This window comes from Lepidochelys kempii, chromosome 2 (assembly GCF_965140285.1).
Source record: "Lepidochelys kempii isolate rLepKem1 chromosome 2, rLepKem1.hap1, whole genome shotgun sequence".
Classification (NCBI taxonomy): Eukaryota; Metazoa; Chordata; order Testudines; family Cheloniidae; genus Lepidochelys; species Lepidochelys kempii.
Genome location: NC_136381.1, coordinates 16759992 through 16776927, shown reverse-complemented (window position 1 = coordinate 16776927; position 16936 = coordinate 16759992). Strand labels below are relative to the sequence as shown.

Here is a 16936-nt window from a genome sequence, read left to right as displayed (position 1 = left end):
ATCTCTTATAACATTCACGTTTAATTCAGGTCAGAATTCACATGTATGTCACTGGGATGAACAGAGAGGCAGATGGGGAATTCCCAGCATACTGCTGCTACTGTGGTTTGCTGGGAGACAGTTTTATGCAAGGCTGGGCTAACACAGCAGCTCTCTGATTACCCTGTGGTGGCTGGACTTTGACTATAGGTACTTCTTGTTAAAGGGACACCATCAACTCGAAGTCTAATCAGTCTTACAAAATTATTTCAATGTAGTTTCATTTACTGCACTTGTGCTAAAGCTACTGGCAAATTTTTGTGCATCATATTTGTTTTCTCCCTTTCTGCTGTGTGAGGGTGTGTGTACACTGCAATCAAAAGCTCGCAGCTGGCCCAGGCTCATGGGGCTTGGGCTAAGAGGCCGTTTAAGTGCGGTGGAGATGTTCAGGTTCGGGCAGCAGTCTGGTCTCTAGGACCCTGCAAGGTGGGAGGTTCCCAGAGCTCAGATTGCAGCTGTATCCCAAATGTCTACACCACAATTAAACAGCCTCTTAGCCCAAGTCCTGCAAGCACAAGTCAGCTAGCAGGAGCCAGCTGTGGGTGTCTAATTACAGCAAAGACACACCATGAAAGACCCAAACAAACAACAGTTCAAACCCAGAGGGTGGGGTGGGCTTGAGAACCTGAGCTGTCACACTGCTGTTTCTAGTGTACAACTCAAGCCCCACTAGTGCAAGTCTATCCACCCGGGCTGGGAAGCTAACGTTTAGACATACCCGTAGGGTTAGATTTTCAAAAGTGCTTAGCTTAGGCCTAACTCTGCTTCCACTAAAGTCAATGGGAGTTTTACCAATTACCTCAGTGGGAGCAGAATTAGGCCAACATTGATTGGGTGTTATTGAAAATCCCATCCTAAAATTATAGGATCTAAAAAGTTTTCCCCATCCATTATTTCCTCCTAGTCCCGGGTTGTTATAATCTATCAAGTGCTGACAATACCTCAGGCATTCAGCGGTACACAAAAACACAGTCACTGCTTGAAGACCATCAGCTTTTTGCACACAGGCTACTAAATCACATAGTGTGATGGGGTATACCAACCCCTCTTTCCCCCCCCTCCCCATTGAGCCCTCAAGGGTTAATGAGCTGCTGTGGGCCCACTCAGCCTTGCCCAGCCACACCTGCACTTGCTGTCAGGTAATGAAGGGGCACTTAAAAGGGGAGGAGGAGAGCTCATGTGCTGGTTGGTTGGGAGGAGAACAGACCTCCTATTCTTTGCTCCTTGAGGAAAAGGAACAGCCCAGGGCCCCTGCAAAGGCCACAGCCTACCAGAGCCTGCTGTGGGAAGTAGGCCTTGCTCAGGACTACTGAGTTTGTTTTGGTATTACTTTTCTTTGCCTGATTATAAATGGACTATTGGCCCAGACTGGGCAGCTTGAGAGAGACCTAAATGACCTACCACGCCTATTCCAGAACCCCAGCCTAGGAGGGATGTGGGGAAGTGCCTCAGTAAATACTATGGACTTCTTGCAGTCTACATGAGCCTACCATGTAGTGAGTCTGGGACCCTGAAGAGTGTGTGGTCACCAGTGGTAATGAGTTTTCATCACTGCTGAATTTAATCCAAGAACGTTAACAGCATGACATTGCAGTCCCAGTCTACTTACCAACAGCAGCAGCCAGTCTCCTGAAACAGTTTCATATTCCTTGAAAGTTGTTAGGACAGCTAAGATCAAACACCCCAGAACTATCAGAAATCTGGATTAACATAAAAGGAGAAATTGGGCATCGTTACCACTGTATCCACTTAAAAAGAGCTGGTTTAAAAAAACCCACAGAGGCTTTAAAGGGATCCCCATCCATGATCAGAGGGAGATGGAATGTCACTGGGATCAAGGGCTCTGAACCTGAGGGAGGCACAGGCAGTGTTAGGGTCAAGACTACCCTGCCCTTCCCATATTGTTAAGTGGGAAGAGGACCCTGGCTCAACCCCAGAGTTTGAGGGTCCTGGCACGGAAAAGTGGTTCACAATATGGGAAAGGTAAATAGAGTCATTCTATCACTGACTCTGTGGAAGGAGGAGAGCATCTCATTGAGATGTTCCATTTGTGGGTATTACCTCCTGCATAAAGGATTTGCCTTATGCAGAGTGTTTAGGTGTTACCACCATGATGGACACTTTAGAAATGCATAGAATAATCATTACTAATAAAATGGCATTGCAGTAACAATAAAGCAAACCCACTTGGCATGTACTGAAAGCCAAGAAACATTAAATTAACATTTCTGTGCAATTAACATTTTGGCACCAATAATATCATCTAGTGCTTTTTATCACCAGATCTCAAGGAACTTTACAAAGGAGGTCAAAAACCCAGGAAGGCATTAATAATTCACAAACCCTTGTTTGCACTGAAAATTTTAGTGCTCTCCTTCTTTTGTAATGCAGATATAATGGGGTGTGTAACCCAGTTAGGCTTTGAAAGGGTTGATATGGGCCTCAGAGGTCAGCTATGCTAACTGGCTGCACCTGGAGGGTGGCTGAGGCTTAATTAATGATGAAGGCAAACTGCAGAAGAAGCTAGGTGGTTAATATAAAAAATAGAGCAAGTAGAGAGCAGAAAGGGACTGGATCTTCACAGAAAGAAAGATTGGGGAAGCATGGAACCTCCATTTCTATGCAGAGAAAATTCAGCCAGTTCAAAACTTTACATTCTTAGGACTTGTGTTCGATAAACTAATTTGGAAGGGTCAAATAGTTAATATCCAGTGTAAATGTAAAAAGAGGATGAATCTGCTTAAAAGTATTGCTGGGAACAAGAGATAAGAACTCACTGATGATGCTGAATAGGGCACTAATAAAACCAGTTATAGATTATGGAGGCAAGCCTTTGAAATCTTCATCTTTGAAATTAACAGTTAAAGAATTAGAGCTGATCCACGCCCAAGCACTGGTTAATCCCATGTGGTAAAATGTTACAGCACCATTGTGTGTGAAGCAGGGAGCTACTATATGTTTAAGGATGAAATTGTTACATTTAACCTTTTGGGCTAAGATTAATGGAAACAGTGAAGATAAGAATACTAAACAAATATATGAAGATGGTTGGGAAGTAAATAGATCAGATGTAACTGGATGTCACCTACTCCCACATGCTAACAGGGTCAAAAGATGGGAGGGAGTGGAAAGTGAGTGAAAAGGAAGGACCGAGAGAGATTGAAATCGTCAGTCATGAGCAGTCAAACTATACCTGGACAGTTGTCTCTTCAGTTGTGAATTTGGAATTATATGATAAGATAAAGGAAAAAGCAGAGCCATCAGATATGATTGTGATGCTGGCAGACCAGGTGCCGGCTCATGCCAAGGTCCCTAGGCCTCACTGAACACTTGCAATCGCATAGCTGGAAACCAGTGTGGCTCACCTGTATGTTAGCATTACCAAAAGAGATGCTAGCGTTATAACCATATGTTTAGACTTTATGGAATGCTTGTAGGATGCTGCATGTATTAACCCTACCTATAATATTTGCATCCCATGTTATAAGGTAATGTTATACAAATATTTAAGACTATAAATTCCCCACAGTCAGGGGAGAAGCATTACCCAGTGTGAAATACTAGTTTACCCCAAGAAGTGTTAGCTCCTGTCCACCAGGAAAGACTATTGAATCCAAACGGGCCACTGTGGAGTAGAGACTTTGTCGACTGCTCTCCCCCCCTCCCCCGCCCCACCACGAATACGTTACGTCCAGGAGCATCTGTCCCATCAGCTTGGACTCAAGGGAAAGGGGGGAATAAAAATCCTAAGCAAAAGAAATGGAGGCCTCTTTATGCTGTCTGACCTCTGAGGGGCAAGGATTCCTAGGCATAAGCAAGAGATCCCCAAGCTGCTTAGCATGGATTAGTCCCAAAGGACATAAAAGCTTGCTTATTATAGAAACTTCAATTACCTTTTGAATTTAAGATTGTACCTCACTTGTATGTGTATGCTTACCTGCTTAATCTTGTAAATAATTCTCATTTCTTATCTTTAGTTAATTACAGGATTGGCTACAGGTGTTGGCCTTGGTTTGCCATCTGAGTACAAGCCACCTGGGGTACGTGACTGGTCCTGTGGGACTGGGAGCAATCTGAATATTATTGTGATTTTTTTTTTTTGGCGTAAGTGACCATCTATCACATACTCCAGCTTGCCTGAGTGGCAAGAAAGACTGGAATGCCCAAGGGGACCATCTGTGACTCCATGGTAAGACTGTTAGCGTGCTTTAGGAGTTCACACTTGTGACAGGGCTGGTGAAATCTAATTATAGAGTTTAGAAGCAGTTTGGGGTTTCTGCCCTGCTTTTTAACAGTTTGCCCTGTGGCTGGCACACATGATTGCGAACCACTCCAGACAGCATAACAATGACAAATAAAATTTATGAGTTTATATATGGCAAATGGGATCAGCACTGTCCATTCTGTATTGACAGACCTAAAGATGACGACACTGGTAGTGTGGGAATGGCCTTTTGTATCCCTGAATTTGGAATTAAGAGATCTATGAGACTATCCAATTTGGTGGCCATTATGACGGCCGAATACATGGGCATACTGTTGGCACTGACCTGGCTAAGGAACGTATGCCAAGCTACAACTGCTATCCTGTCTGACTCTGAGTATAACAGCAATCAGTAAGGGAGCCTCAGAGAGCAGGAATGACAAAATATTGTTCTTAACTATGAAGAGAGTGCAAAGAGAAAAAAGGATGACGGTTCTATGAGATATGTCCTAGACTTAAGGATAATGTTATACTTCCCAGTTATGACAGAACAAGCACCATAACTATATTTACAGTGCTAATAGGCCACTGTGGCCTAAATGGTAATTTATATCTACTAAATGTGCACAAAAACGGGTTGTGCGAAACATGCGAAGTTAAAGAAACAGTTGACCATCTGCTGTGGCAACGCAGGGAGAATTATGCAAAAAGAAAGATTCTCTTCATGAAGAACTGAGATGTGTCAAGGTGAAAGAATATAGTCTGAAAGGATTGGTGAGAGAACAGGGAAAGTGGGGTAGCATTAAAAAAGCATTACAGTGTATTTTTAAAGGATGCAGGACAGGGTGAGCGGACATAAGCTTTTGATTATGTAAAAACTGTGGTAGGTGACAGTCATAGCCTCACATGCTGAGGCTGCTGAGCCATAAAATGACAGGAAAAGAAAAGAAGAAAGAAAGGGACTGTAGGGAGGAGAGGAAAGACCTTTGCAGTCCCTCTTTGTGACTAGAGAGGTTGTGGGGAGAAAACTCAGGGGGAGAATAAGCCCTAGGATCCTACCCTGAGTAGAGGAGGCTGGCGGAGAGGAGGGGAGGAATAGAGCAGTCACTAGGATGGAGAAGGCTCTGATGGTGTGCCCTGAAAGAAGGGCAGGATTTGGATGTCCAGGGAGAGAGCCCTGGGAAGTGTTCAGTTAAGGAACAAAGCAGGGGAAACCACAGCAGAGGGGGATGAAAAGTCAAGCCTGAGAAGGTTGGAAATTGGTACTTTGAGATTCTACTGGGGGCTTCCTGGGGAGAACCCTGTGAGACCTGGCGTGAGACAAGGGAGAATTTAGAGGTTGTGGGGAGAAGGGCTGAGAAAATCTGGGTAGGAAGAGGTCCAGGGATGCAGCAGTAAGGAATTTTGTGGCGCAGACCTTGGCTGCTGGCTATAGGGACCCTGGACTGGAACCTGGTGTATGGGGAAGGCCTGGGTTCACCTACCAGCCAACAGAGAAAGTGGTGTGAAGCCCTCACCCTGAGATAAGGGGATAAGGACATTGGAAGCCCTGAGCCAAGGGAATGGAAGAACCATAGGGCCCTGAGTTGGAGTCGGAGACCCAATATAAGCACACTGGACTTTTATTTGTTGATGTCAGAAACAATGATGGGGATGGTCATGGCTAGTGGTTGGAGCTGTGGCAGCTGGGCCTAGTGGTTGGTGCCAGGGGTCAGAGCCAGAATCGAGTCAATGGAGTGAGAGCAGAACTAGGAACAGGGCTGGAGCGAGAGCAAGGCTTGGGGAGTCTGTTACCACTGTCAGGCAGGCAAGAGTTCCAAGCCCTAGAGCAGCGGTTCTCAACCTATTTATCATTGTGGGCCGCATATGTGGCTCACAAAATGTTATCTGGGCCACAGGTTGAGAACCACAGGGCCCCCCACCTAACCTCCCCCACAACCCCCCATGCTCAATGCCCTCCACCCAGAGACCCCTCCACAGAGTGAGGGCAGGAGTGGAGAGCCGGGTGTGGAGCGGAAGGCAGGGACCCCAACCCTGGACCCTGCTGTAAGGGGACCCTGATCCCTGCTGGCTGGGCAGACCCTGCTGAGGGGGTATCGGGGGACAGTCAGGACCCCGGACCCTGCAGGGACCCCATACTACGCCATGCTGGCCTGGGCGGCACCCAGCTGCCCAGACCCTGCTGCGGGTCCTGTGGCGTTTAGCATGTTGTATGCTAACTGGGCCACGGGTTGAGAATTGCTGCCCTAGAGTTGCTATTCCTCCACTGAGGCTTATATACCTGCCCTGGAATTACCAGACTGGTTCCTGGCTTGCAGTTTGGCTGGAGCCCAGCACAGGAGAGACTCATCACCTTATAATTAGACCAAGAATCGACAACCTTTGGCATGTGACCCATCAGGGAAATCTGCTGGCGGGCCGGGACAGTTTGTTTACCTGCAGCAGCCACAGGTTCAGCCGATTGCAGCTCCCACTGGCCGCGGTTCGCTGTTCTAGGGCAACGGGGGCTGCGGGAAGCAGCGTGAGCTGAGGGATGTGCTGGCAGCCACTTCCCAAAGCCCCCATTGGCCTGGAACAGCGAACCGCAGCCAGTGGGAGCTGCGATCGGCCGAATCTGCGGACGCTACAGGTAAACAAACCGTCCCGGCCCATTAGCGGATTTCCCTGATGGGCCACATGCCAAAGGTTGCCGATCCCTGAGTTAGACTGTTACCCCAGAAGGGGTGGACCTAAAGTGTGACATAATCAGAGGCCCATGCAGAGGTGGACCACCAGAGTGGCCATTGGCAGGGGTTGTGAGATGGGGGGAGAGCTGCTATGCCTGGCCACAAGGAGGGGCTCCAGTGGAGAGACTTCTTTCACAGGAAAAAGAAAATTAAGAGGCCAGAGGCACAAACAACACCAAAGTTCTGCTCCCTGATGCACATGGCTCACATTACGGCTTGTCTATACTGCCCTGCAGTTTGCATTATCAGGGTGTAAATCACAAAATGCACTAAAGTGCTGCGTTTTAACTTGTCTGTGAGGACGCTATGGGTGTGTATTAAAAGGTTCCTAGTTCACATTAATGTAGTCCTCTTCAAACAGGACAATCTCTGTAGGGCTCCGTTCAGAGACTTGGGGTCACATCCTCAGCTGACATCAATTAGTGCAGTTCTAATTAAGTAAATTGGTGCAGCTCTATTGACACCTGCTGAGGATCTGGCCCTAGATCACCTCACCTCTCCTTTAAGTTACTAAGATAATGAAAGGTTTAATGATACACATAGAAAATATTCAAGGGAAGTTACTTTTGCAGAAAGTTTTTACTTAAGGGCCCAGCCCTGCAAGAGCACTCAAGTCAACAGAAGCCGGCCTACTTAATAAATGGCATTGATGGGCAAAGCCCATCAAAGCAAGAAAAGCCGCACCCATACAGGTGAGGGAGGAGCTACAGAACCCAGCAATCAACAGATCATGGGGGCATAAGAAATGAAAAAAACAGGGAAGGGATACATGTCACAGGGTCAAAATGAGGGATCTAGAGGGGGGACACCAAGAAGAGAACTCTGGATAATGCCTGCTGTCCTGAGACAGTCCAAGATGTCAGTGGATGCTACTGAGAAGAGCTCTTCCCAGATGCATGAAAGGTCCCAGAAAACATCCTCTCTGAGTTTCCTCCTGGACAGATGGATGGCCATCTTGGCCAGTGTCAGGAGGAGGCCGAAGGGGAAATCTTACAACTTGGTGATGCCACAGATGGCGTGTGCCTAGAGGAAAAGATGTGAGGAGAAATGCAGCCTAAACAGAGGGTTGCAATTTGGAGTATGGCAGGTAGGCATACACCAGGGACTCCCTCTCTCTGCAAAAGGGTCATGTGTCTGTGGCGTTGATGAACCATGCCAACCACACACCGTGCTCACAGTTCTATGGAAGAGTTGCCAGCCAATGTCACCAGTGGGACGTGGAACCAGTGTGGAGTAGAGATGCCAGCCCAACAGCCCAGGAAATAGAAGTGCACTCTAGCCTGCAGACAGGCACAGCACAGGAAATGACATTGCTATTCATGTGCCTCATTCATGTGCCCCCACAGGGACCTGGACAAAGCTCTCCCCCGCCCCATGTGATATAGGAGAGCTGCATTGATGCCCATGTGATCCTCAGCCTTTCTTCTGAGAATGCCAACAAAGATGCCAGTGAGGTGGAGGCATGAAATATGAACACCAGCTCATTGGATGTGTCTCACTGAACCGCTGATATGTAATGACAATAGTTGGCTTTTGTACAGAGCCCCTAAAAACATTAACTCATGAATCCATACCATGCCCTATTAGAGCAGTCTGGGAGCCATATCCCTCTCCAATGGAAAACTCAACCAAAAGGGTGAAAAGATTTGCTGAAAGCCACATCTGAAGACCCAGCTCTGCATTCATTCCTCCAGACCAGAGGTAGTCAATAGGTGGGCCGCAGGCCAAATCCAGACCACCGAACACTTTTGAACAGACCGCAAAATCTTTTTATTTACTTATTATTATCATTAATATTATTGTTATTGCAATGTGAAAAATGTTTCTCTGGAGTCCCTTGACTATACCTTGACCAAGAAATTTGGACCTTGACAAAAAACAACTGACTACCCCTGTTCCAGACCATGCTGCCCCACCCATTGGTTTTTGATTATTACTGACCCTAGAAGTGGAAGGCTCGGTTTCCTTACCAGTCCTCTGGGTCATTCAGCAACAATAGGCTAGCACATGTCTAGGCCTGGAAGAATCCAATTATTATTATATTTAATTTTGATGGAAAAATAGATTTTTATTTTTATCTATTTTAATTAAAGTTTCTGCAGAGTGTCAGCAGTTTGGATGAACCTCCCCCACCACCACCACACAGGAGGACACCCCACTGCTGAATGGCTCCAGCTGGGGGCTCATCCTCCTCCTTCTTGCAGTCTTGGCCAGGAGTCTTTGCTCTACCCTGCCAGGACTGCAGCGTCCCCACTGTACATTGCGCCTGCAGGGACTCTGAGCAGGTCCTGGCAGGGCAGGGCAGAGACCCCCTGTACTCCCAGCTAGTGAGTGAGAGAGAGCAGGTCCACGACAGCGGTGCTGCAGAAGGCCCCCTGCCCTGCTGCAGGGCCACTGACACCTGAACCCTGCAGGTGTAAGTGCAGGGCAGGTTGTACTCCTGCTGTTATCGAATTTTTGTTGTTGTTGATTTCAGCGTACCCATTGACATAGACATTTTCCGACCTTTATAGAGTAAAATCTAATCTTGCAAACCCTACGTCTAACACTGTGCTTTTTGTCCCCCTCTAGTGGCTAGATCACATATAGTGGTTTATAAGTTTACTACTGCCTCAAAGCTAATGCACCTGGTCAAGCCGTTAGAAGCTCGTGGTTTTAGATCCAGAGGTGCAATAATCAGTCTCCGCAGAAGACCCAAGCCAAGTCATCAGTGCACATACAATTAATGTAAAAAACCCCCAGATTCTAGAGACAAAGACCTTTTGGGGTTAAACTACAGAGGAACAATCAAATTAGCATCTGTGTGTTTGGCATTAACAAGGAAGTAGTTGTGATTGTCTTCCAGTATTGGCCACAGGATATTACAGAGACTGGGTGGGTGAGGTAATATCTTTTATGGGACCAACTGCTGTTGGTGAGAGAGACAAGCTTACAAGCTCTTCAGAAAATTTCTGTGTAAGAGCTTGTGTCTCTTACCAGCAGAAGCTGGTCCTATGAAAGATATTACCTCATCCACCTTATCTCTCTAATCAACAGAGCTAGTCTAGTTTTCTACAATGGCTAATCCTACAATTCTACACTAGCTTTCTACAATGGCTAATCCTGCAAGTCACCTTGGAAGCTTGTGGTCTCTTGCCCTTAGATTCTGCATTGCCAGGAGTTCATTACAATTGTTTTTGTTCCCATTTTCCTAAGGGGGGGGGGGGGGGAACCTATCTCCTTCTAGGAAGAGGGCAAGAATTTGTAGCATCATGAAGAAATCTGTACTTCAAAGCGGGGGCCATTTAAAGGCAATGTCATAAGAGCAGTTTTTGAAGTAGAAGATTTTCTCTCTGTTCCCTTCCTGTACAAGCAAAGAGGCAGCAGCTAATAAGCAAGGCCTCCTCCTCCTCCCTCTCCTTCAGACACATTCTTAAAAGCTCTTTGCTTCAGGGTCCAAAGCAACACCACTGCAAGCATCCCCAGAGAGTCTGACAAGCTGGCTCTAAATGTGCTGGGTCAGCAGTATCAGGTTGCGCAAATGCCAGCTGTGACAAAGTTCCTCCTCTACCTTGGTGGGTCTTGCGCTTAGTGGTGGATTTGCTTGCCTCGGAGATTCACGGAGCCCTCAGTTTGGCCATTTTCATGAACCCACAGTCCAGGTCAACTCCTCCTATGTCTGACTAGGAATTGGGAGGTTTGGGGGGAACCTGGGCCCGCCCTCTCCTCCGGGTTCTAGCCCAGGGCCCTGTGGAATGCAGCTGTCTACAGTGCCTCCTGGAACAGCTGTGTGACAGATATAACTCCCTGGGCTACTTCCCTATGGCCTCCTCCCAACACCTTCTTTATCCTCACCATAGGACCTTCCTCCTGGTGTCTGATAATGCTTGTACACCTTAGTCCTCCAACAGTATGCGTTCTCACTCTCAGCTCCTAGTGCCTCTTGCTCCCAGCTCCTCATACACGCACCAAAAACTGAAGTGAGCTCCTTTTTAAACCCAGGTGCCCTGATTAGCCAGCCTTAATTGATTCTAGCAACTCCTTGATTGGCTGCAGGTGTTCTAATCAGCCTGTCTGTCTTAAGTGTTTCCAGAAAGTTCCTAATTGTTCTGGAACCTTCCCTGTTGCCTTACCCAGGGAAAGGGAACTACTCAACCTGGGGCTAATATATCTGCCTTCTATCACTCTCCTGTAGCCATCTGGCCTGACCCTGTCACACAGCCTTCTGGATTTTCAGCACTAGGCAACCTTTTCCTAAGAGCGGTCTGACTAATTTGTTTGGTTTCCTGTGACACAAGTTCGGAAAAGCTGCCATTTCTTATTCCAATGTTTGCAGCCTTGAAAGAAAAAAGCAATCTGTGCAATAGCCTCCTTCTGTATCATATCACTGGGACAAGCTTTAAAGATTCTCCTTAAGTTCCAGCGTGCATGGGTTACAAGGAGACACTTAGGTGCCCTGCTTATCACATGGATGATCGGGAGTGGGGCTATAAAAGCAAAAGGTGAAGCTGCTATTATGCTAGTTACCTGGGGTTGGTTAATCTTCTCCCTCCACAGCTTGCTGACAGCTGGAATGGCCTCTGGTCAGTGTAACCATCTGAGTTGCTTTGCTCTTGTTTTTGAATTTTGTTTGTGTTAATAGAGCTGGCTCTGAGGAACAGACTTGAACTGAACTGTAGTTTGGGGCTTTATTTTTAGGGTGGCTGCCCACCGGCTTACTGTCTCTGTTTGCTTGCAACTAATACATGTAAACAATGAGATGGGATGGGATGCAGAGCCCAGGAAAGAAGATGCAAAGAAAGAGCCAGCACATTCAGATATGGCATGCTGGGCAGGTCTATGTTACTCTACAGCCTCGTCTGCACTAGCACGAAGTCAGAAGAGGTTCGAAAAATATTTTAGTCATCATGAAATTCACCAGTGGTGCCAAACTTGCTCTGTTGGAGGTTGAACCTGCAGAGTTTGACTTGGTTTTGGCCAAACCATAAACTTGAGGACTGGATTAGGTGGGTAAATCTGAAAATTAGCCCAAACGCCTCCAAAACTTAGTCTGGTTCCCAACCTTCAACAAACCTTTGCAGTAGATTTAGACCAAGTTTGGGTGCATTAACAAACTCTGAAACCAATGCATGGATCATCCCTTCCCAAATTAAGAGCCACAGGAGGGGAGATCTCCAGCCATCGTGACTGAAGGGAGAAAAGCCTTGGGGTCCAGCCGCAAACCTGTTGAAATCCTTTGACTCCCTGGGAAACCAGGATCATTCACACAGAGCTTCTTTAAACATCTTCCTACTGATCCCCTCATAAACCCTTCCCATTCCCTCCCGTGGTGGGGACTGTGAGGGCCAGGAATGTATTCTCACATTCTAGTTAGCATCTAAACAATCTGAAATCACCGAGGAGAGGACATTCCAGATGCTGTGCTCTGGCTGTTGTCTTCAGCTGCACAGTATGGCCGAGTCAGGCAGGTTGTTATCTATCCTCTCTCTGAAATGATTTAACAGCAGAAGGGCTGAGAAGTGGGCCATACTGTGGTCCAAGGTTCAGTGGCTTTGAGCAGAGGGATCGCCCTTCCCTGGATTCTGCAAAGACCCTTCTGCAGGGTCAAGGATCTGCAACTGGGGAGGGAGCAGGCCTGGGACTACACATGATCCCCTGCTTCATGGGGAATCCCTGTAAATGTATATGCCGTCTGAGGCCACATTAATATTTCTCTTGCTTCCCTCTCCCAACATGGGAGCTTTCAGGGACTGCTACAGCAGAGGAAGCCCTGGCAAAGCAACAAAGCTACACAAAACCTCCAAATGCATTGCTTCAGATTTATGTGGATCAGCTAGGATCTGCATGGTTGTGGGGGTGGAACAGAGAGCTTCTGTATGTTCTCCCCACCCTGAGTTTTCCTGCATTAACTCTGTAGACATACCTGTCATTTTGCAACCTTGGCTGATCCATCGGGGATCTCTACAGCTAAACACATGAGCTGCTACAGCTTGACCAAAAGAACCACACCTCCTTAGCTGGGGCTGTAACAGACTCCTCTTCTCTGTGGATAACATGCATCACCAGTGGGTCACAAGACAAAGTAAATCAGAACAGGACAAATAGCACAAGCTCCCTTTCCCAAACAACCTGCTTGTCTCGTAAATAAAATAAAAAATCTTCACTAAAAAGTGATTAAAAAGACTCTCTCATTCATCCATCCTCTTCACTGTACATTAATTCTTTCCGGCCAACATCAGTCCAGCAGCAGCGACCTGCTCACAAACACAGTGGCACTGTAAGACAAACCTATGTCACTCTGCAGGAAAAAGTGCTTTTCTCACCATGCAGAATACACAATCGGCTTTTTTAGGTTTGACCTTGCTCATGGAGAAGGAGAGAAACAGGAGATGATATAACTCAGCTTCTATTCCCGCTAGGCCAGCTTGGCCAAGGGTGCTGTTTTGGGAAGGGCATGTGAGATACACAAACCAATGCAGATAAAATATGAAACAATATGAACCTTCATTCAAAACTAAACTAGATTTCAAGGCAAATGTGAGCTGCCAGGGTCCTTTCAACCTTCCCTGATCTCAGACCATCAGTTCCATAGTACTGTATAGCTAAAAAGTGGAGAGCTACTGCTTTGCACTGTTAATAAGTTAGGAAACAAATTCACAAAACTCTTACCCCCTGCCCTCCCTCCCACCCCCCAAACACACTCCACAGGGGATAGCATCAGCTAGAGCAGGGATTGGCAACATTTGGCACGTGGACTGCCAGGGTAAGCCCCCTGGCGGGCCGGGCCGGTTTGTTTACCTGCCGCGTCTGCAGGTTTGGCTGATCGGGGCTCCCAGTGGCCACGGTTCGCCGCTCCAGGCCACTGAGGGCTGCGGGAAGTGGCGCGGGCCGAGGGATGTGTTGGCCGCCGCTTCCTGCAGCCCCCATTGGCCTGGGACAGCGAACTGCGGCCAGTGGGAGCTGCAATCGACCGAAGCTGCTGACGCGGCAGGTAAACAAACCGGCCCGGGCCACCTGCCAAAGGTTGCTGATCCCTGAGCTAGAGGCAGTACTCCTAAAGGCCAGGAGCAGAAATAACACTTCCCAAGGTGCTGTGGAGAGTCTAAGCATTAGCAGCTCTTGCTATAAGAGAACAACACGGCAAGGTTTTGCATGGACTTCCGGAGCGGTCTGACAATCACTTGTTGCTGGAGGTGACGCCTGAGCCGCCCATCAGCTATGGCCCCACTGGATCAGCAAACGCGGCACCAGCAAACACGGCACTAGCACGAGTGGTGTTACTCAGGAAGCATCCTGTTCAGGACAGCTGAGCCGGGAGGACTGGGTCACTGCACCCTCACCCCTCTCCCCAGCAGACACATTGAGTCCAGCTCCGGGACAGCTGAAGACCATTCTTTTGATGAGATGCAGATATCCTCCATCCTCATCACCAGTCCGCTGTCGCTTATGAATTCATGAGAGGGGCAGGGATGGCAAATGAATCATCTCCTCCTTGAAGGCGAACCTCAGATAAGCAATTCAGAGGTCTTCATATCACGAGAACTCTGATTTATGCACCCGATGGTATTGTACCTGTGTAAATTTGACTTGACTTTAGAGTATTTCTTTCACTCTGCATTACCATAAGCAATTAATCAGCATTCAGAAAGTCAGGATGATCATCCATAAGCGAGCAATATTTTATTTGAAGTCTGAAGTTGAAGTGTTTGGAGGAGGTTATCAGCCTTCTCCAGAGCAGCCCAATTATTATTCCTGAAACGTTTTGCCAGTATCTGCAACAAAGTTGTCTGACATAATATACGATGACCCCATTTGCTCAACTGACACATTAATATCTCTGATTGTATTATCCCTGTTTAACTTGACTGTTTCAAATAAGGACAATTCTATCCAACTTCCAGGAGAAAACATAACACGGTGGGTGGTGGTGAAGGGGGGTTTAAGGCAAGATCTGCATTAAGGCAATTCCATCAGCTTAAAGCAGGACAAAATTTTGAATCTTTCAATGCATTTTTTAAAAAATTAAAATGATTTCATAATTCTGCATCAAAACCCCAATCCAGCAAAGCACTTAAGCAGGTGCTTAGCTTTAGCTGCATGAGTAGCTCAATCAAGATTAGTAGGACTACTCACATGCTTAAAGTTAAAGGTATCCTTAAGTGCTTTGCTGAGCCTATTACATGAATTTTAGAAAATAATAATGGAGAACTCCTCCCGGCATTAAGCCTTCTCGACCATCCTATCCATGTAGGGTTGGTCCCTACCATTCATTTTCTGGTTCTTTTTCAAAACCTTGTTTTAAACATCCCAAATGATGGGGCTTCCACCACATCCATTGGGAGACTCTTCTGTAGCTGAATAGATTTTACCATTAGATGGATTTCCAGAAGCTTCTTTTAATGTCATCCTTTTACTCTTAGTTATATGCTGTTTTAATACTGCAATTAAATCCTCTCCCCTTCCTCGACATTGATGCCCTTCCAGCACTTGTAGAGTATCGTCATACATCTCCCCACCCTCAGGCTGTTGTTGAGCCAAACAATCATATTTGGTTCTTTTAAATCTTTCCTCATTAGCCAGTCCCCCCAGCCGGCTAATCATTTGTCTAGCTCTTTTCACAGTTCCCTGTGAGTTTGTTGACCTTCTTCTGGGACTGAGGTGACCAGACTTAAAGGCACTACCGTTGGTGCATTCTCCTCAGTGAAGTATGGAGAGCAGTTAGTATCTCCCTGCTTCATCACATGATGTCTCTGTGTATGAAGCCCAAAATTACACTGGCCATTTTTGCTGCCATATGGCATTGCGAGCCATATCTAATTTGCTGCCAACTACCATCCCAGTTCTTCATTTATTATTTTCCATGCATCCCTCTCCCTTTGAATATCTGCTCTGGTTCTTAAACAACCATCATGCATTTGGCAGAATTCTAGCTCTCACATGCACAGAACTGATTCACAGTTCCTAGAATAGAACGTGCAGATGACACTCATTTTGTCAGGATTCAAGGGCATTTCAACTTCCAGCTTTGCCAGTCACTATGGATTCTATTGTTAGCAACAAAGTAGTCACCTGGAAAACTCTGATTCCCTTCTTTACAAAAATAGCAACCGCTCTATTAGCTCATCTAGTCTATAATGCTTAAAGTACATTTTTAGGTTTTGTCTAATCTAATTTTATATATGCCAAGCAACAGGGTTTCCACTGTTTCCCAGTGGACTATGCTGTAGTCTAAAAACACTTTAGGATGTCTTTCCTGAGGTCTAGCCCAAATTTTACTTTCCCTATATCTCATCCTATTACTTCAATCACACACCATTTATCAAGCCTGATCAATCCTTCTTCCTCTTTGCACCTTTCAATAATGTCCCCAATTTAGCTGTTATTCAGCCATACTATTCAGATGTTGGAAAGATTCTTGACTACTTTGCAGTTGGAGATAGTGGAAAGCGATGACAGCCAGGAGCCAGTTGCTGTTCCATGGTTATGGATCTCTTGGCTCCAGTATAAGTTAGACTAAAAGGGGCACCCTCTAATTCAGACCACTGGTAACAATGAAGTAAGTTCCCTTACAACAGTGGAGGATTGAGAGAAGTGGAGCTCAGCCCTGCCATGCCTCCCAGCCCTGCCCTCTCCTCCCCTTAGGCCACAGGAGGAGCGTGGCTTGGGTAGAAGTGCAAAGTAGCCTTAGCAGACTGGAGAATTTGGCCCATTGTTTTTGTACAGTAGGACAGCATAAATACCTTCTAATTCCTGTTTAAGAGTTAATTTATAGGGCATGCAATTTTCCTCCCTCATTCTGCTATAGTAATTTCTACAGAACTGGTGGCACGTTTAACATAAGTTTGGGGAAAAAAACATGAATACATGTGCTATGGGGCATGACTCTCTCCTCAGAGAGGCAGACAAGATGATCCAATTGATCTATTCAGTCTGGAGAGTCTCTGATTCCTCATGGAAGGTGGGCTTGTGTTTTTATAACAATGTCTGT

General features: G+C 46.5%; 1 protein-coding gene across 1 annotated transcript in view; it reads right to left on the bottom strand.

Annotated features, from left to right (window-relative positions):
* Positions 1-16936, bottom strand: part of KCNQ3 (potassium voltage-gated channel subfamily Q member 3) — a 279980-nt gene that overhangs the window by 48142 nt on the left and 214902 nt on the right. Inside the window, exon 2 of the mRNA XM_073330106.1 lies at positions 1649-1739. Within this exon, the coding sequence (XP_073186207.1) occupies positions 1649-1739 (91 nt within the window). The remainder of the gene's footprint in view (positions 1-1648; positions 1740-16936) is intronic.